Source organism: Copadichromis virginalis, linkage group LG10 (assembly GCF_057382275.1).
Source record: "Copadichromis virginalis isolate Kocher_CV1m ecotype Utaka linkage group LG10, C_Virginalis_male_GT1.1, whole genome shotgun sequence".
NCBI classification, from domain to species: Eukaryota; Metazoa; Chordata; class Actinopteri; order Cichliformes; family Cichlidae; genus Copadichromis; species Copadichromis virginalis.
The window spans coordinates 32,977,016-32,998,045 of NC_140627.1; the positions used below are offsets into that span (position 1 = coordinate 32,977,016).

The window sequence follows — 21,030 nt, forward strand, 5'->3', positions numbered from 1 at the left end:
GGTTTACTCTCTCTTTCACCTGCGGCAGCACGAAGGACACACGTTTAGGAGAAAGCCACCATAAACTCATCTGCTGTAGTTAATCATTCAGCCTCTGTAATGCGGAGCCTGCTGCGTTACTCCAAACGGTTCCTGCGAGCGGCTGCAGCCATGTGACCAAGTCATGCTCAAAGGTGTGAATCTGACTGGAGCCAAAATAAAAACTCTGAGCTCAACAACTTTCATTACGACGAGTTTCTGACATCATCACCTGTAGACATGTTAAAGTTGATCTGCTCTAACACGAGAGGCTTTGCATGAGCCAGTGTGAAATAATCCTCCTTTGTCTTATTGTACTGTCCTGAAAGAAGCCACTTAAGCTTCTGCTTCTCTTTTAACTTTCCTGTTGTGTTCGGGTCAAATCTTACTGGCTCCCCCTCGTAAAAAAGGAGGGGGCGGGGCCAGAGAACTTCTAAATACTTACAAACACCTAATCTCTGCACTTCCTGTTTTGAAAACTTTGAAAACAGAAAGAAGGGCTGAGTTTCTAGCATTTTTTAGCTCTGTGTGATGTCACAGAGACAGGAAACCCCTCATTCGGTCGTGTCAGGATCTCAGCTGTAGAACATCAAAGTCAATTCTGTGATAAACTTTTTTATTCTGCAAATCTTTGTGGTTTAAGTGTCTGAGAAAATAGATCAAGTTAAATAAATAAATATATTCTAGATTTTAGGCAAGTGTCCTTGGAATATACAGGATGTCACAGCAGCCGCCATTTTGATTTGGGGCAGGAAGCCAGCAGCTGTGGAGGATTTCAGTTACCTTCAACCAACAAAACCAGCACACTGAACTTTCTGTTGGGCTTTAACTGCACACACAGTCATCCTTTGTAAAGAAGCGCCGCTCACCAATGTAAATCTTTACCTGACCAATCAGCAGGCGTTAGCACTGGTGAAAGGACAGAAGTGCAGACTTTTCCCAGTTCAGCCACATTATCAGTTATATGATATTTATATGGGAAACGGCCTGTATTTGAATAGCGCTTTACTAGTCCCTAAGGACCTCAAAGGGCTTTACACATCCAGTCACACACACATCCACACACTGGTGATGGCAGCTACGTTGTAGCCACAGCCGCCCTGGGGCGCACTGACGGAGGCGAGGCTGCCGGACCCTGGTACCACCGGCCCGTATATGATATAAAAACTGTTTAAACCATGAAATTTACAGCAGATTGTGGACTCCCCCGTGACACAGGAAGTCCAGACACTTCTTAAGTTTCAGTGGATAACGTTTGAACGTTTACCTCAGCTGACAATGCTGGGTGAGAAGCGCCCGGCCAACACCGTCAGTCTGACAGGAGTCACGTGATTCAGACAAACTCATTTCTGATGACGCGTCGCTGAGTTTTTGAGGACAGGCTGAACTGTTGGTAAGCGCTGCCATTTCTGCAGCAGTTAGCTGCTGTTAGCCTCTGTCTCCACTCAGACCGAGCTAGTCAGGAAAGAGATGCTCTTCACAGCCGCTGTGTTCAAATATGGTGGGACAACATGGCGGCTTCCACAATCCACAAACCCGCTTTAAGTTTATGACAATGCATCAGTTTGTTCAAACATGTATTACATGCAACTACATGATTTATGAGTTAAATATTTATTTTTTATCTATTAAATAACCTAAAAAATTACCTATTGCACCTTTAAACTCTTTCAGGGTGGTGGGAGGGGTGGAGCTAATCTAAACCATCACGTGGCGAGAGGCGGAGTTCACCGCGTACAACAGCCGGAGATGAACACCTTTGGGAAATCCCCTCATCTCTGTAAAAATCACACAGTTCGGAGCCGAGTGTTTGGCTCACGGGAATTAAACGTTCACACGCTGACCTCATTATCTGAAACTATAACCATGTTTAATGTGAACATCCACCATTGTTAACGTCTAAACAGACAGATGGAAAACCCGAGAACGCCACGCCTGCAGTCCTGGCACAATTCATCCTGGATGAGCTGGAAGTTTTTAGAGCCGTCTGATAAGGAATTACAATAGTCCGGCCTGGAAATAACAAATGCACGACTATGTTTCCTGTCTGAGACAGGATGTTTCTAATTTAGGCAAAGAAAGCTGAAAACTCCCTGCACATGAAGTCTCTGATTAGTACGAGAGATTTTCTCCAGGACATCATGACCACGTCTCCTCATTTCTCTTGCCAACCTTCCATGTCTCACTGAATCTTTAATGTCATTAAATATACATAACGTGATCTAAATGAAGCAGAAACCACCTTCTGTTACAGTACAGTAAAGAATCGCACCATTATCCGCTTAATGTACATTAATAAGCTGTTAATAAGCGTCTTACCGCCCACTTAGCCGACCCCTCACTGTTCGTGGGTGTTTACACGACGGGAACAATAAATCGAGCACACCTGGAGCACGTTCATGCATCTGAAAGCCAACACTGTCCCCGCCGCCGGGCGAAGAATCCCACAGCTTTGATTTCACCGTTTTTGTTTTTGTGTGAGAGACCCAGAGCTGAAACGACAAAACCCAAACACGCCTCGGAAACCGAAGGAGGCAACTCCACCGGATCTGTGCCCGTCAGGAGGGCCCTGCGCTGCCATTTTGGATCCTGGGCCACAGCTTCAGTCAGCAGACTGTGTGATTATTCCACACGATAAACCCACAGGAAAAGGAAACGTGCACCAACAACCTCGACTCAATTCAGAACATAAATATTCATATGAAAAAACATGTTTCCAATCGGCTTTTTGGCTTAAAGTTGCTTCAGAGTGCCTCATTCAAAGACGTGTTAGCGCATTGGACAAAGGAAACTCCGGCTCACACGCTTCTGATCAAAGTTTCAGTTCAGGTTTTAGCTTCAGGTCACGTTATTTTTATTAAGATCACAGAGACGTTTTGCAGAAGTGGGCTTCTGATGTAACCACAACTACGTATACTATATACAAACTATTACTTTCTCCACTGACAAAGTCATCGTTATAAAAACTGTCAAACAAATCTAAATGCTTGACACGAGCCTATAACAGATGCATAGTGTTGATATGTCAGATGTTTAATGAATCCATTCTAAAAATAAATATTTTATTCTGTTACAGGTCACAATGTAGAAAAGAATAGTTGGTGTAAACTTTTCTTTGTCCAACAGAGTGAAGCTGCAATTTACAGATGTCCCCTAAACACATCAAAATAAACCTGTTTTCAACACTTTATCTGTTTTTCTGTGTTTTTGATAGAAACTGTTTGAAGTTTAAATGAAAATCTTTATTGTTTTTAGCTCGCATTAGCGACATCACAGCACCTTAACCCGCTTTATTGCAGCCGCCATTTTGGTTTAACGCGTGAAGCGAGCAGAAGCGGAGAACCTCTGTGACCTTCAACCATCCCAAATCTGCCTCGTCCACACACCTGGATGCTTCTGTTAGATGTTATAGGCATAGCAAAACCTATTTATCATCGAGCGAGGGTGTGCTGTGGTAAATCCTTAACCGACCAATCAGCACGCGTTAGCAGACGGCTAGTGTTTGATGGGCAAAAAGCTTCACGGTGAGAAAAAGGATGCGAGTGCTTCTTTAAACTGCACTTTTTGTGTAGAAGTGAGCGGTTATCATTATTATTTTAACTGCTGAGCTCCTTTCACTGCTGTTTACTGAGGCCTCACTCATGAGCGCTGTGACAGGAAGTAGGAAGTGGGATTAGCACGATGTAGAATGGATTCCTTAATTGAGCGAATGATTCAGGTCACATGTCGCAGAAAACCAAACACAAAGTAAATTAACATATTTCCATCTTTAAGCATTAGACCAAAGTGTTGTTTTTTAAAGGAATTTTAAAGAGCTGGCAGCTGATTTTAGGGCTACATTTATGCAGCGGGGGGTCAAACCTGATGTTTAAGAGGCATTGGGAACGCATCAGTGTCAATGAATGACTCAGAAATGTGCCTGTGTGTGTTACATGTCCTTAAACGCGGCACTGCACTACATCTGGTCCCAAACAACAAATCCATCATGTCTGAAACACACTGGATAAAGACAGGCGAGACCGAGACGTCTCTAATTATTCGATTTTAAATAACCTGCATCACCACTGCAGACGGAGATTTTAGATTGCTTGATGGCTGCAGCTGGACTTTCAGGTGAAAGTCAGCAGCATGTAACATGTCGCAGAACAAACAGCAGATACATGACAAACAAGTATTTTGATGTGCAGAAGATGACGATGCACACGGTGAAACATTTTCTCCATTTTGAATGCTGACTGTTTGTTTAAAGGCTGCATTCCTGCCTAACCCGAGACTTCTACTTCTAAATTAGGCAGCGCCTCGTTAGCGCTCAGCAGCTTCTGTTAGCTCGTTTTAGGCTCAGTTAGCACCTGCTCCTTTAGCCATCATCCACTGAAACACTCACAATGATAATTGTAAGTATAAATGTGAGCAGCTTAATATCACAGAACAGGGACAAGCACTACTTATGTGAGAATATCTGCTTAAACGGCCCCGCTAACTTGGTATGAACGTCCATTTCCTGCATATATTGTGATTTATTAGAGGCGTAGCTGCTTTGGATTCTCAGTTTGGGAGATTTATTTCAGCTCTAGTTTGAACACATTTCTCCTCAGATGTTGTTTTAAAAAAATCATCATGAAAAAGATCACACAGGAGTTTCCATGAAAGCATGAGTGTATTCAAAGATTACTTATATATTGCTGTGGCCGTCACCAAAAAAGACCAGATCCAATAACGTGTGTGTGTGTGTTTCGCAACACTTTCTGTTTGTGTGCCTCTTGGCGCTGCTGGTTCCCGAAGACGTAAATCTTTAAAAACAGCAGGATGATAAAATGAAAGGAAAATGCACGCATGCTGTTTTATGTAGAACGCAGCAGACATGCTGATCTAGATTTTACAGCACTGCGTGGAAAATACTGCAGCTGTAAAAAACCAAAAAAAGAAAACAAATGCTGCTGTTTGCTGATACTGAATCCATCATCCAGCCTCCACCGCTCTGTGATCCCCGCTCAGAGCTACAGGCCAGAAAAAAACGAATATCTACAACAGCTTTGAATGAAACCTAATATACTCCCCACAGCTGCAGCATGAAAGCTGCAAACGACCTGAAATATTCAGCAAACATTTCTCCCTGACAGAAACAAGGCTGTGGATGCTTCAGATAATAAATAATCTGCAGTTGTTTTCAACAACAAACTGTCAGCATCCTGTATTAAAATGATTTCATATGAGCTTCCTGTTTAAAGCCCCAAAATACTCACGTTACAGCTGCAACAATTATGTGACTGACCCACAGCTATAGATCTATGTGTGTGCGTCTGTGCACAATGTTTACTTTTCATCATTATGGCTGGAATCTGTGCTAAATAACTGTTGGATCAACAGACAGTGACACTGGAATAACAATGAGTCACAGCTGCCCTGATCGTCCATTTATAGCCGACCAGGTGATACCAGTAACTGATTTATAGTTGACGGGCAGATGAGTTTGCATTAGTCGTCATTACGGCACCACATGGACCTCCTCTGGGTAAGCATTCAATTATTTCACATTATTATTCTTAGAAACCAGTTATATAGAATTTTATGTATATTTTCAGAAATTATGGGCATACATTGATACATTTTATAGATTTGTGGTCACTATTAGACATTTTTATATAACTGCCATTATCTGAAGTTCAGCTAATGTAATGTTTCAGTTGAAAGCCTGTTGGGATTTCAACATTGCGTCAATTATAACTGAGGGTTCAGAAAACTACAAAAAGTAAAACATCAGTGTAGGAATCCAGAGTTGACTCTATAAAAGCCGCCACTACAATGTTGATTTAACACACTTTCAGCTATTTTTGGCTACGTGGGTGTGGACACGTGCTGGTTCATGAAAGCTTCAAATTCTCCGATTCCATTTTCAATAATTAACCTTTTAAGACCTACCACAGAACCAAGTCCGCCAGAGCTTATCTTTATATTTTTGCATGCTGTAGTGTAATTTTTTCGGAGCATTTCAAGTTGCTATTAGGGCTGGGCGATATATCGAGTTTTTTAAAAATATCGATATATTTTCATACGAGATATAAGATGTGACAATATCGTTTATATCGATATAGTCTATGTTACGTTATAATTATACTTGTGGAGCCGCAGGTTTGCCTCTCTTTCGTCCACTTTTGTCTCTACGCAACGTTACTCGGCCTCGCCTCTCCTTCACTGAACACAACTCCGCCTCCCCCATAACTTCACCTGCAGGCAATGACAAGATGAAAGCGGAAAATCTCCGTTAGCGAGTTACCGTGCGTGGGGCTGGACGGCGTCAACGTGTTAGCGAGCTAACCGCGCTAACGACATGCAGCCAGGAGGGGCTGCACGGCCTAAAATCCTTTCATTTTCTCAAAAATCGACAGTGCGCCTTATGTATGAATTCTGGTTGTGCTTACTGACCGCGAACCGATTTTATGTGGTACACAGCGCTCAGCAATCTGTCAAAAAATGTTTTAACATGACTTTGCTAAGCTACGGAGCTGCACCGCTTGATGGATTGTCGGAGGATTACGGCTACCGGGGAGGAGCCTCGCGGAGTGATACGTACTGTGCTTCAACGTAATATTACCGTACTGTGTGTGTGTATAAGGACCACAAACGGCACCTGTTCAGAGACGTGGTGCAGCTGTGAAATCTGTCTCTTTGTTATTATGCTCAGCGTCTATTAGTTTACATTTTGACTGCACAATTGTGAGCTTTTTGTTATGCACAAAAACAACATTGTTTTCTTTTATTTATGGACCATGATTATTTAATAAATGCTGATAATTTATTTTTGAGTAATTTCTTCATGTACATCTACGCTGTATGTAAATAAAAGTGCCCGTGTGACATCTGGGACACAGTGTGACTAAGAACTCTCTTTTTGTTCTTAACTTATGGCTTTAAAAAAAAAATCGAGATATATATCTTATATCGCCATCCAGCTAAAAAATATCGAGATATGAATTTTGGGTCATATCGCCCAGCCCTAGTTGCTATACACCAATGCAAGCGTTATAGCCCAAATTTTAATAATATGTATGCATTAAGTCCATAGTTTGCAAAAAAGTGCAATAAACTACAAAAATTTTTTAAATAGTTTTTGTTTATCCCTCAAAATTGTAAATACAAAAAAGTTGCACAAAATAGTTTCTAACAACAGGAAATTTGAATGTTTTCATAGTTTTATTTTTGAGATACACCAATTTTTATATGCTGCAGGAAAAACGAAAATAAATATTATAATGCAAATTTGCAACAAAAAAAAACAAAAAACCCCAAAAAACCAGCATATGCATCATAATAAACAGTTTCCAGCAGTGCAATTTGAGTTCTAAGCATCCCAGAAACTAAACAGAAAAGCAGTCCCTGAATGTAAAAAGCTACATTTTCCGGGAAAATGACGTCACTTCCGGTTTCGCGCAGGTAATGACGGACATGCGATAGTTCGCGCTGACGTCTATTCCAAAGTAAGAAGTGTTATGAACAGCTGATCTTATCGGCAAAGTGTGTTTCTGGAATATTATGTTTTTGTTGCTGCAAGTGCTTTTTAATGCAGTTTTTGCAAAGCTATGTGTGGAAGGAAACCGTGACCGAGGACAAGCTGAATGCATAAGATGTAAGTATAACTCCTCCAGTTTCAAATGCAAAAAAAAGTATTGTTCTACAGAGATTTAAAAATAGTTAGGCACAATTGAGCATGCCCGCTCTGACTGGTTTTAAAGGGTTAAATTATTAATAAACTTAAAAAAACAAAAACAAAAAACATTTAAAATATTTAAGCTTGAAAAAAACAACAACAACAAAATAAAGTATTTTTTTTATATTAATATTATTAAATAATTATAACAACTTCCATATTGGCTTCACTTCTCAGATCCACAAGCTAGGTCTAATTTTAGAGATGCTAAAGTCTGCGTTAGCACTGAAGCTAAGGTTAGCCAACATTAGCCAAATTAGCCAACATTCGTTTTCTGAAGCTAATCTGGTGAAAAGTAAAAATGATTTTCACCAGGAGAAAACTATCATCAGTTTATAAAGGCAGTGTTCAGTCTTTATGATAAAAATCCAACCCTGAGCTAGCTTTCTTCTGGCTAATGTTAGCAGGCAAGCTAGTGTTAATTAATACCTATTTTTTATGAGCTAAGCTTTTTCAAGTCAACAAATTAGTGTAAGCTCCCAGAGGTAATCTAATAACTTAGCTTTTCATTTTATAATTGTCTTTGTATCAGCTAACTTTACCAAATAACCAGCACCATATTCAGCTAGTTTACCAGCATCACCAATAACAGAACTGAGAGCTAGCTGCAGCTGTAGTCTTTTTGTGTTTTTGCCAAAATCCCTTCAGGAGCTAACGTGCTCCATGATACCAGGTTAACAGTATTGACTTTAGAGATGAGTAACGAGAGAAATAACTTTCTACAGTAACAGCAAACATTGGGCCAGTTAGCCAGTAAGCATAATATTAATATCAAGGTTTCTGTATTTAATCAATATTTAACAGTATTTAATATAATACTGGAGTATAGTTAACTTGTCTTTTCATTGTTAAATTACTTCTCTTGTGGGGATAGGTTAATTGGATAATCCAAATGGCCACTAGGTGTGAATGTGCGAGTGAATGTGAGTACGAATGGTTGTCTGTCCCTGTGTGTTGGCCCTGCGACAGACTGGCGACCTGTCCAAGGTGGACCCCGCCTCTCGCCCTATGACAGCTGACAGCTTCTCTTGATGATCAACTTAATTTTATATGTTAATACCCCACAAAAACATAATAAAAAAATTAAGCAATGGGAAAAAAGAAACGTTTCTAATGAGTTTTCAGTTAATCTTGTAATTTTTAAGTTAACCCTGTGAAGGAAATTACAGTATTACAATACACTTCACATTTTAGCTGAGTCTCTCACTAAATTTGTATTTATAGTATTATATACAAACATAAGAAGAAGATTAGAATGTCTAAGACAAATATCATCACAAATACACTTCAAGAGTCTCATAAACTGGATTAATGAATATCAAGTGAGTAACATCGAAGTATATCAAAAAGTCGGTGAATTTCCTAAATAAGTATTATGGAACCTTTTGGGAAAATTTTAGGCTGATTAATTATGATCAAAGCACCAAGTTTCCCTTAATATCACTGACTAAATATTGAAATATTGATCATTACAGCAAATTGAATTGTAGGGTTATATAAACATCTACAGAGGCCTTTATAAAGTTTGATCAATCAACACTAACAAAAAAACAAAAAAGCACACGCACCACCAAACTCTTTAACACAATTATTTGGGACTTACCTATTAATACTAGTGACTTGTGACAGCCATACGTGTTTGTTTTTAACATTATACAGACAGGAAAAGGGAGAAAACTGATCAATCGAATTCACTTCAGTGTTAAAAACAGTATGAGGTGCATGAGAAAGGCAACAGAAGTGTAAAACCTAACTTTAAATATACTTTGAACATTTGTTTAAAAGCAGGATTATGTTAATATATTAAAAGTCAGATACCAGGAAGACACAGATTACGTCATATATGTGTATGTGTGCATATGTGTATATATATTCTTTAAACTTGCAAACTAGTCCCTGTAAAGTATGATACGAACTTTAAGATAGAAGAAGAAAGAGGAAATTGGTCATTTTAAAAAAATAATCTTTAAATATTTGGGACCAAGTTTCTGTTGTAGAGCTAAACTTTGAGTCCACCAACTACTGAAGTCCTGATATTAAAGGGAACAGCAGAGAGTTGGGTGGTTTGGAGTTTTTTCCACATTGCGTGAATTGAAATAAATCAGGCAGAGGTCACATTCACCCAGCCTCTTATCCACATAAAAATAAAGAGAGCTCAGTGTATAAGCTCAGGGTGTGGCGGGCCGTGCAGCTGCTCTCCATTTACTCATGATCGAAGATTCACAAAATAAAATCGAGTTCATTTTCTGCTCTTTCCACAGCAGGATCAGCACAGAGGAGACTCTGCTCCCAAACTTCAACCAGTCCTTCCTGTTCGGCCTGTAGCCGCTGTGACGTTTCACCTCCTCCTTCACCCTGAATATTCACAAATTCCCACTCTTCTGTTGATTATCCACAACCCCCACCCTACCCCACCCAGAACGCCCTCCCCCATTTATCCCACCACCACCAGCAGCCCTCCCCCACCCGCTGCTGCAGCTCTGCAGACCAGCTGCAGCTGGCCCAGGATCAATTTTTAGAAAGATAGAGCAGAAAATATACATATCAGCTACACATGGAGTCAGGTAGCAACACTAACAGCACCACAATGTAAAAGCAGACAGCGGATGACATTTAACTACGTCACCGTGGAACTCAGCAGACTCACGAAAACAGAGTTTTATATTAACAGTGTTCTGCTGCTGCAGCAGCACAAGGTCGCCGCTGCTGAATGTCAGAAAAACTCAGCTATAGGAACTGAAATTACAGAACCGCAGGAGATTAAATAAAACACAGCGTCACCGTGGAAACATTGCAACATACAAGAATAAAACACATGTAAGATCACTGGAGACAAATACTGCACAATTACAGCAGCAGCGCGGCCCCAGAGGACAATTATTAAAACACTACAGAGGAAAAATAAACCGTCAGACATGCAGACAGTCACAGAAACACGGGTTTGACGTCCAAGTGAAGAAGCAACAGAGTAAAGTTTTAATTTTAAATGAGTCAGAGTGACGTGGGAACATTATTGACATTAACAAGCCTCAAAGCTGCCATAAAACTGATGTGTTTATAAAATGATACTCATCAAAGATGGAAACATTACATTTAGATGAAAATCACCCCAGAAGAAGCAACAACAACCAGATTTTCTCCGTCCTAATAAAGATGCAACAGTTTCAGCTTTAAGCAGGTTCATTAAGGACCGCAACAACGTCATCTCAGTAACAGACACTTCTGTAAAGCACTCACTTAATACTCTACATTAAATGAGTGGTATAATAATAATACACTACGCACTGAATTAGGGCTGAACGATATATCGCATTTGCGATAATATCGCGACATGATCAAGTGCAATTTTCTAACCGCAAAGGCTGCGATTATACTCTGGACATGTCCAAATTCATGGGCTGCATCCTCCTGAGGCCGCATTTGTAGACCGATTACGTCACAGCGACGCGCCGAAGGCTGTCTAAATTACTACCATATCCCAGAATTCATAGCGCGGCCCAGCCAAACTCCAGTTTCCAGCAATGGCGGCCGCTACTAAGTTTTAAAATTACTCATACTAATCTTTCAGGGTCACAAAATAAACTTTTAACATATTTTCAGGCGAGAAAGTAGTTGTGTAAACATCAAATATCTGCTCGGTTTATCAAGATATCCCATATTTGCAAAAGTGCTTCGACGTTTTCAGAGGCGTCTGCTACCCACCAGCTCGACAGCTAGCCGGGAGCTCGAGGGTTACTGATGCGGCCGAGAACGGCACAACTCCCGGCACATCATTTTCAGATCACCGCGGAGTTTCGCTGCTCGGGTTAAACGTAATATATAAGTCACTTAGACAACCTAAAAATGTTATTGTTGGGCTTTTTTCAGTGTTTTGTTTGTTCGTGAGTAAATCGGTTTGGCTGAGATTAAAGTTATTAGATTAGATAAAATAAAACTTTATTAATCCCCCGGGTGGGTTCCTCCTTGGTTTTCACACAGCTGACTAAACGTCAAACAGAAAACTTATTAAACAGAAGTATGAGACAGTCGAGAATTTACACCAGTGTCTGGTTATATTTTAGATAGCAAGAAGCAGACGTCCGAGTTTATTAAACTCCACCGAGACAGCGGTGACGCTAATCAGAACTAGACCGTCCAATTTCACGCCTTTAAACTTTAAAGGCGTGTTTGTGTGTGTGTTTATACAATTGCTATTATGTTTGCACTTTATGTGTAATGTTACTGACTGCAGAGATCAGTAAGATGTGTGTATTTTTTATTTATTTAATATTATTTTTTAATTGAATGACTGTCTAGTAGTTCACAGATGTCGAAAAACTGAGTGTGGTAAAGCCACTGATTTTGTTTATGTATATTTCTGCAATCTGCACATTGTACTGACTTTCATTTTAATGTTTACACCAGGGTTCCTTGTCAGCACTTTATGCTCAGATGTTTGTAAGCTAAAAATAAACTATTGTGTATGTTCAAATATACTGTTGTGATTGAAGAAGTTAAATAAAAATGTCAGTCATCAATTCATGCATCACCTCATGTCATCATAACAGAGGTCTGTCTTCCAGGAAAGAACAGTTTAAAATTAATGTAATATAGTATTGGCCATACTATATGATGTATTGCTTGTCTTTGTTTAATAATACAGAAGACAAAGACCTTAAAAAATAATCGCATATTGCATCGCAATCGCAATATTGGGGCAAAAAATCACAATTAGATTATTTTCCATAATCGTTCAGCCCTACACTGAATACTGAGTCTCATGACTGCTATAAATATGCATTTTTAACCTGTAATAACAACATACAACTAGAAACATGCCACATACATATTTGATCTAAAATCCTAAATGATATTTATTGGGTCACTGTAAGAATGTTTTGGGTTTATTCGTAATGATAAAAACACTATTATGAGATTAAATATCGACGAGTCAATCTGACTTCAAATTACATTTTAAAAAAGTCAATAACTAAAAGAAAAACAAAATCAAAGCTCAATATTATGTCAAAAAAGTAAGAGATTCTTAAGTTAAGTTAAAATTGTATTTAATTATTAGCATTATAATGCAAAAACACCAGATTCATATCAAAGTGTTGAAGCAGGTTTAGATTTGTAGCTGAGCACCAAACTTATGACTCATCTTCCTGGTGGGAACAACGTGGGGGTAAGAAAGGGTTTGGGTGTCCGACACGTTACAAGGAACATGTTGGGTATTAAATCTTCTATGTACTGATAATTCGTCATTAATGTCACAACATATGTTTATATGATTTTAATTTACTATTCATTTTACATGTTGTTCAAACACGTCACAACTTCGTCATGTCATTACAGTCAGTATGGTAAATCTGTAGGTCTCCACTCAAAGGTTTCTGCGATACTGACGGTCAGATTGAAACGTGTTGACAGTTAATAGGTTCAGATATCAGGTGAAAAATGTTCATTTCACAATTTTATTTATGTTGCAAAAAAATAAAAAATCTTTAGATATCACGATAATATCGTTACTGCGATTTTTGTGAAAGCACCGATTGAAACAACCTAAATATTAGACACACGAGTTTCAGCTCTTAATAGAGCACAATATCTGACGAGAGAACGAGATGACGATGAAGAAAATGCAAAATTGAGATTAATATTCGACATATTCAAGATGGCAGGAAGAGACCAAGTTCCCACAAAATGTTCCCAAACGTTGTGCAGACTGCTAAACACAGACATGAACTCTTCAAGCACAACAACAAACCAGATTAAGGACATAAAAATGAAGGAGGGTAAGAACGCTGTGAAGTCTTGTAAAGTCTGACACAAATACCCAGAATGAGCAGAAAAGTATGGAGGACGTGATCGTGAACGTCTGACAGCGACTGAAATGACGACTTTTTCCATCCCATTATTTTATTTCCTCATCAGTTTCCTCAATATCACATTTTTAGTTTCGTTTTTTTTATTTTTCTTGGATTATAACAAAGGTTTATGGATCTTTTGGATCTTCTGTATGAAAGACAGGCTTATAAAAACCAACCCATCGAATCCACAGATCCACAGTTAGTGTTATTGCGAAATACTGACCTCAATTCTGGTTTTTACCATAAAGAAACGTATGCTGTGCTTTATAAAATTAAGAAAATAATACTGTAATATCATAAAATTAAGTGAATAATTTGGTTAGTCATTGATGGATTATTGGCTAATAATTGACTCAAAATTTCCTGTACAGGACTAATAAACAGTTACAGCTCGGGTGATGTGCATTCAGTGCTACAGACGTACATATCAGTCACAAATATGAGAGATATGGTTTGGAAAAAGAGAAACGATCATTCCCAGGAATAATAAAAGCATGTTAAAGGTTTCAATGCACTTTTACAAACACAATAATCAGCTTTTTTATACATATACGTGTATATAAGTGTAATAAAAGTGACAGTTAATTAAACCTCAGACATGACCTTTAATATATAATAAGACTGGAACAAATGTCAGTAAATATTCACATCTGAGAGCTGGAGCCAAACTGATTTTGTATTTATTATTTAAAAAAATTAAATCTGGATTAATTTATCAAAAATTATATTACTAAACACATTTTTCAGCTAAGAAGCTCAGCTGAAAAATTGTAAATGTGTTTAGTCAGGAAATGAAAAATTAACTTATAGTCGTCCAACAAATCAATGAATCATCAATATTGTTGGCAGATCAATAAGAAAATGCAGCAGAAATATTCAAGCAGAGAAAAACAACAAACCACAAGATGAAAATAAAAAATTGGGATTTTTTCCATGAACAAACGCTGATGTATTGACGAAATATTGTTATCAGCTTGTTTGGTAAATCGATTAAGCAGATTATTTGTAGAGATCGAACCTTTTACAGCCAAACGAGCAGGAAAACAAAGATAACAGGATCAAAACGACTGCTCAGCTAACACTCAGAGAGCTGGGATTATATTTTTGCTTAGTGATTGTAAATGAGTCGTTAAAACTGCTACTTTTTCACTCCTCTGTTGTCGACTAATCAATTAACCCTGAGGGTGTAGATGTCTGTGGATATAAGAGCTGTAAAAAACAAGAACAAATACCACTGAGCTCAAATTTCAACAAGCCAGAAACGAAAATGTGGATGATTCTTGGTGAGCAGTTAGACAATAATGAGAAACAGGACTGGGTTATCTTCTGTCCATACCCTGCTCCATTCATCCATGAAACTTTATTTTCTTAATACACAAAGGAAAAAAATAAAGGAAGTAAGAAATTTAGTTCAAGCTACAGAAAAACAAGCCCAGCAACTAATCCTACGACTACTGCGTTAATCCCTGGAGTTGTAGATATGTGCAGGTATGGGCAGGAAAAAACAAAAGTACAGCAAGCTAAGACATAACCACAAATCATCTCACGCTGACACAGGAGGAGAAACTTTAAAACCATACACGGGCAAAACTCAACTCTGCTGATTATTTGTGACCCAAATCAAATGATCTGAGACGTCTCAGAGTCTCTACATGTGCGAGCAGGAAAACCAGAAATGTTCCGTTCAAACCCGACGAGCTGAAAAACAAACTTTTGATTTGTTGGTCATCAAAATTTGTATTTTAGTGAATCAGTGGTGCTTTGTGGAGACTGAATAGGTGAACTCAAAGCACCATAAATTTAATTAAGCTGGAAATAAGAGGATTTTCTTGCTTAAATTGTGATGTGAGTCATTCATACAAACTGGAAATTTAAGCACAAATCTCATTTTTATTGAGAAAATTTACTTTTCAGCTCCACGTCCACAAAGTTTAACCTTAAAAATGACCAAATCATTTTCTGATAATCTACTAACCATAAATCCACTCACTGTTAGCAACGCAGCTGCAGATATTTAAACCACGATATTTGCTATATTATAAATATAACACACCAGTAATCATTCAGGAGCCTATATTCAGATATTTTGAGAAATAAAAGTCATTTTTAAGTAAACACGTAACCGTACCCTGCTGTGCTTCTGATTTATCATCTGAGGACCAACACAACACTTAGTTTAATGTTGGATCATCATTTTAGTTATTAAAATGTGTCCAAGTAGAGATAGTAAGTTGTATTTTTGTCATCTATGTACTTATTACTAAGGTTATTACTCAAACACATAAGAAAGAAACGTACATTTTGACCTTAAAGATCACCATCACATTTGTTTGATTCGTGTTCAGCTGCTAATCTACGAACCAAATGACTCACTGAGCAATTTAGTTTAAAAGATTTAAATGGCAGAAAAAGCAAAAACCCAACAAAGTAACAGCTTTTCTCTTCAGCTCACGTTTAACACACAGCTGCCCCACGCAGACAAATCGGTATCAGCGCTCGTTCATTTCCTTCCAGGATCTAAATCAATTCATCTCAGATGTCTTGACTTTTATATACGTTTAAATACATAAAGAAATTCTATTTACTCACAAGTTCAACGCTGGGTTGGTTAAGTTCTGACTAATTGTTCATCAAAATGTTTGAGGCTCTCCTAATCAATGAATCCATGAAATGATAACTTTAGATTGGAAATCTGAGTAAAGTGAACACAGCACAGAAATATAAACGACTTCTTTTATCAATGAGATCATTGTTTTTACACTTGGGAATAGGGCTGCCACGATTACGTCGACTATCAAAAACATCGACGACTGGTTTAATAGTCGACGCGTCGTTTGAAGCTTTGTAAGATCACAAAAGACGCAGGAATAAGTAGCAGGATTTAAGAGTGTAATAACGGACTGAAACAGAAGATGGCAGCACTGCATGTACAAGGATGCCAGCTGCCGTTAAACCCCGAAGAAGAAGCTGTGTCCCAGAATTCATAGCGCGGCCCAGCTCAGTTTCCAACAATGGCGGCAGCTAGTTAGTTTTAATATTACTCTTATTATTCTTTCTGGGTCACAAAATAAACGTTTAACGTATTTTCAGGCAGGAATGTAGCTGTGTAAACCTCAAATATCTGCTCAGTTTATCAGGACACCGCATATTTTCAAAAGCGCTCCGACGTTTTCGGAGACGTCTGTTACCCACTAGCTCGATAGCTAGCCGGGGGCTAGGTCACTAGCGCCGTGAGAACACCGGACTCCCGGCAAATTGTTTTCAAACCCACCGCCGTCTTTCGCTACTCAGGTTAAACATGATATATGAGTCACTTAGATAACTTAAAATGTTATTGTTTGGCTTTTTTTTTTTAGTATTTTATTTGTTCCTGAGTAAATCTGTTTGGCTGAGATTAAAGTTATAGTTTTTACACAGCTGAATAAACGTCAAGCAGACAGCTGATTATCAGAAGTGTGAGATGCTCCAGAATTTACTCCGGTGTCCTGTTATATTTTAGATAGCAAGGAGTTTATTAAACTTCACCGAAACAATCTGCAAATGTCATTAAAATTTAATAAACTATCATCTTGTCTTTATTTTTAGTTAGCACAGACCTTAAACACTTAAAGCTGTAAGCTAATGATAGTTATATAAGAGCAGATGGATGATGATCTGATTAGTCCACTAAAAAGCAAAAATGATTGGTGACTAGTCGACTATCAAAATAATCGTTTGTGGCAGCCCTAGTTGGGAACAGAAAAATCGACTTTTTTGGGTCACATTTAACAAAAGAAACTAGCAGAAAAATCACCTTTAAACTGGTTTCTGAGTATTTTTCTACAAATCTATTAATTTACAATCTTTGCAAGCAAAGCTACGTTCACTGTTCAGCTCACATTTAACAAACTGAAGATCAATCGATATCGACAGCGGAGGCGAATAATTTCCTCCAATAAGATCATCTGTAAACATTTATGCTGCTCATATCTGATCAAACACAATCAAGAAACACAACAACGTAACACAAAAATGTCTGCAGGTCATTTGTGTGATCAATAACCAACCGATCAGTGATCTTCAGTCAGACACTCGTCTGACAAAGTTCAAACATAAACATCACCTTGAAATTTGTTTCAGATTCATTTTTATTAATGTGTAAACTCAGCTGAATACTCATTAACCATGAAGGGAAGATCTTTGTAAGCATGGAGGCAGGAAAAGACGCACAACAAACTTTCTGAAGGAATTTGGAGTAATGGGAACACAAAGAGCTGTAACAGACAAACTAGTTCATAGGCATGTTTTATGGGTTCATTGTCTAACCAATCAATCACCGACATGCAGGCATTTGAGTGGGAGAGCTCATTTACACCAACAAACACAAAAATCACCTTTAAATTAGTTTCTGACTCATTTTCGTATCAATGTGTCCCCCGACTCTAATTACAAGCAGGAAAAGGACTCAAACTAAGTCAGTATTTAGTCCTGCAGAACCAGTTTCAGCCCCTGAATTAGTTGCATACATGTATTTAAGTTAATTACAGTGAGAATATATGATAAATGCCAGCATGAAGTGAGCTTTCTGTGTCATAAACATGCCATTATCCAGTGTAGCCCAGTCTACCAGTATCTTTTTCCTTTTTTCCCCCATGGCCCTGGGGGAGGGCTGAAGCAGTGCTCCAGCCTACCACAGGCAGGGAAATAAGAGGCACATAATATAATCTGAGCTGTGAGAGGCAGCCCTCTGTCTAAAACGCGCACACACACACACACACACACACACACACACACACACACACACAGGAATTTAAGATGGAAACCCTTAATCTGCACCATGCCTGCGTCAGTTCTCGTGATATTTCTGACAATAATGCAGTGAGATTTTTTTTCTAACACTGTTTTCAACCCAGGAAGGAAGAGAAATTAAAAAACGTCTCCTGCTTTGCACATAAATAAATAAATAAACTAAATAAAGCGAGCAGTATTGACCTTGGGTATATCCTGTTATTCAAAAGCTCACAAGTTCAGCACTGAAGGAAAAACTCTGTGTTGCAATAAATTAATATTTAAACAGAGACATTGTAAAAATATACAAGCAGCACTGGAATATTAAATATCTCTACATCCACGCAGCGCCACACATGGAGCATTTCAGTCCAAATAAATGACTTTTATTTCTTATAAAGCCCACGCTGCCCTCGCTGTGTGTCCTCTGGCGTGTTTCCTGCTCGCTCGATTTTTATTTGATTTTGATTTTTTTTTTTGCACTTGAAATAGCCTTGACCAAAAAAAAAACAACAACTCCACATTTCAGTTCCCCTTCACGCAAACACACAATAATAAGATTCCTCCTTAAAACTGTGCCAATTACAGCGGAGACAAAATGTCGGGAGGATTTGATCATAATATCAATATGCTTCCTATTAAAAGCAATACTGCTCCACCTAGTCCTGAAAATATTTCTAATCTCTAATATCACGTCGGGCTGGGAATTAATTCTCATAAAAATGGAGAACATGTCGATGGCAGCTCGGCTGCTTTTTCTTTGGGGCTGGAAAAAAACAGGAGGGTAAAAGTTTCCTGATATTTTCAGGGCAAGAATTTAATTTTATTTTGAGCTAATGTGCTTCTTGTTAGTGTGGGTGGGGGTTGGTAGCCGGAGGAAGAAACTGTCGACACGACACACAAAGAAATTAATCATTAACACGGAGAAAATATCAGAAATATTAAACTGGAATTTAACGGCTGGGTAGGATAGGAAACGAGGCGACAGCTCGGTGTCACAGCCCATTGTTTCCCCCCACGAAAAATACAAATATCACCGATTTATTAGGAGCCAGAAAAAAGTTGAGCCTGGCTGAATAAAGTTGTAATTGCAGTCAGAGCAACTCTCCGTGCCTGGGTTTGGCTGATATGAGAAAACACTCAATACGACATGGCCAAAGTAAATGAAATAAAACCCAGAATTCAGGCTTCAATCCGCGCCGACGCTAGCTTAAAATATTCTCCACGTCAACAGGTCAAAAAACGGCCGGCCACCAGCGACATAAACGGCTTTATTTGGAAATTACATCGGCTTTACCTGTATTGCATTGTGCTCCATTGCAGTCCTGCATTCCCCTCTCTGTGAGGCCCTTCTCCGGTTACGCCGCCGGGACTCGCCGACACACAAACAAACGCACCAGAGGAAGAGTAAAAAAAATAAAAATAAAAATAATAAAGCTTTTTTTTTTTTTTTTTTTTGGACAGGATCTAGGTGTGGCCAAAGTTTGCCACAGAGTACAACTTAATGTTAAAGTCACTCTCACAGCGGAGTTGGAGCATCTTTAGCTTCAGAAACGTGACGTATTTCCGACCGACACGGAACACAAGGGCGGGGTTTACACACGGCAGTTTAAACCCAGTAACACGGTTATTATTTTATTTTACTCTTTACTTCATTCCATTTCAAACAGTTTAACCGCAGCGGCTCCTTTTAGCGGATTCTAAAAAGTAATAATATCGACATGAAGGATGTATATACAACATATAACTACATTAGGTTATTAAAGGAAGCTATAGAGCAATAACTAAAATTATAGCTGTGGCGATCAATAAATTAAAAAATAAAAATAATTCACTGAAATAAAAGTAGGAACAATAGTATGAAAAAATATCTTAGACAACTTTATGTACTTGAAAAAAAGGAAAGAATCAGGAGATGTAATCAGTCCTTATCTCTTTGGGTTGATTTAAATCTTTACCCTGATGAATACCCCCTATATCAGGTTTGTCAAACATGAGGCCCAGGGGCCAGAATCAGCCCAGGAAATACTCGGACTTAGACATTCATACTATACCAACGTTATTAAGTAATATGCAAACAAGTAAATGACAGAACTGATTTTGCCAGCTGCTGTAGAAATATGTTTTTACACTGTCTCCACAGTTTAAAAATGGATTAACAAAACTTCTTATTTTACACATTTATTATAATTTAAACCCACAGAGTTGTGCTGACAGATTCCCTTCATGCATTTTTTTATCATGTACAAAGACTCAGCTAAACCTCTTTAACACCAACATAAATGAACTTTCACTGCTTCAGTCCACTCAAAGTTTTTATAATAACAAAAAATTGTAAAACAAATGCTCAACTAATGACAAACTAAACTGAGCAGCAGTTGGGTCGTCGAACATTTGGGTCCAGAAAAAAAGCAACAGGAAAAAAAAAAATTTTTTTTATTTCTGGTCCTGAAGGAATTTCCCAACTATGTTTTTAATACGGTACATCTTCTCTTATGTTAAACCACGTGACTAAAAACAAGAAACAAGCCTTTTTTGTTGATGTTACATGTGTGTACCAAATGTCACGCATGCAGGTGAAACACAGCCCCGGGCCTGCTTTATGAAACAATATTGTAGGTGCTGCTTTTATGTGCACAAGCCCCTCGCCTCAAAAAATGTCTACATTTTTCAGGTTTTCTTCACCTGCAA

General features: G+C 38.4%; 1 protein-coding gene across 1 annotated transcript in view; it reads right to left on the reverse strand.

The window, feature by feature from the left end:
- Positions 1-19,924, reverse strand: part of LOC146700830 (uncharacterized) — a 46,188-nt gene extending 26,264 nt beyond the window's left edge. Inside the window, exon 1 of the mRNA XM_085471084.1 lies at positions 19,637-19,924. Coding sequence (XP_085327210.1) covers positions 19,637-19,657 — 21 coding nt within the window. The 5' untranslated portion in view covers positions 19,658-19,924. The remainder of the gene's footprint in view (positions 1-19,636) is intronic.
- Between the last annotated feature and the right edge of the window lie 1,106 nt (positions 19,925-21,030).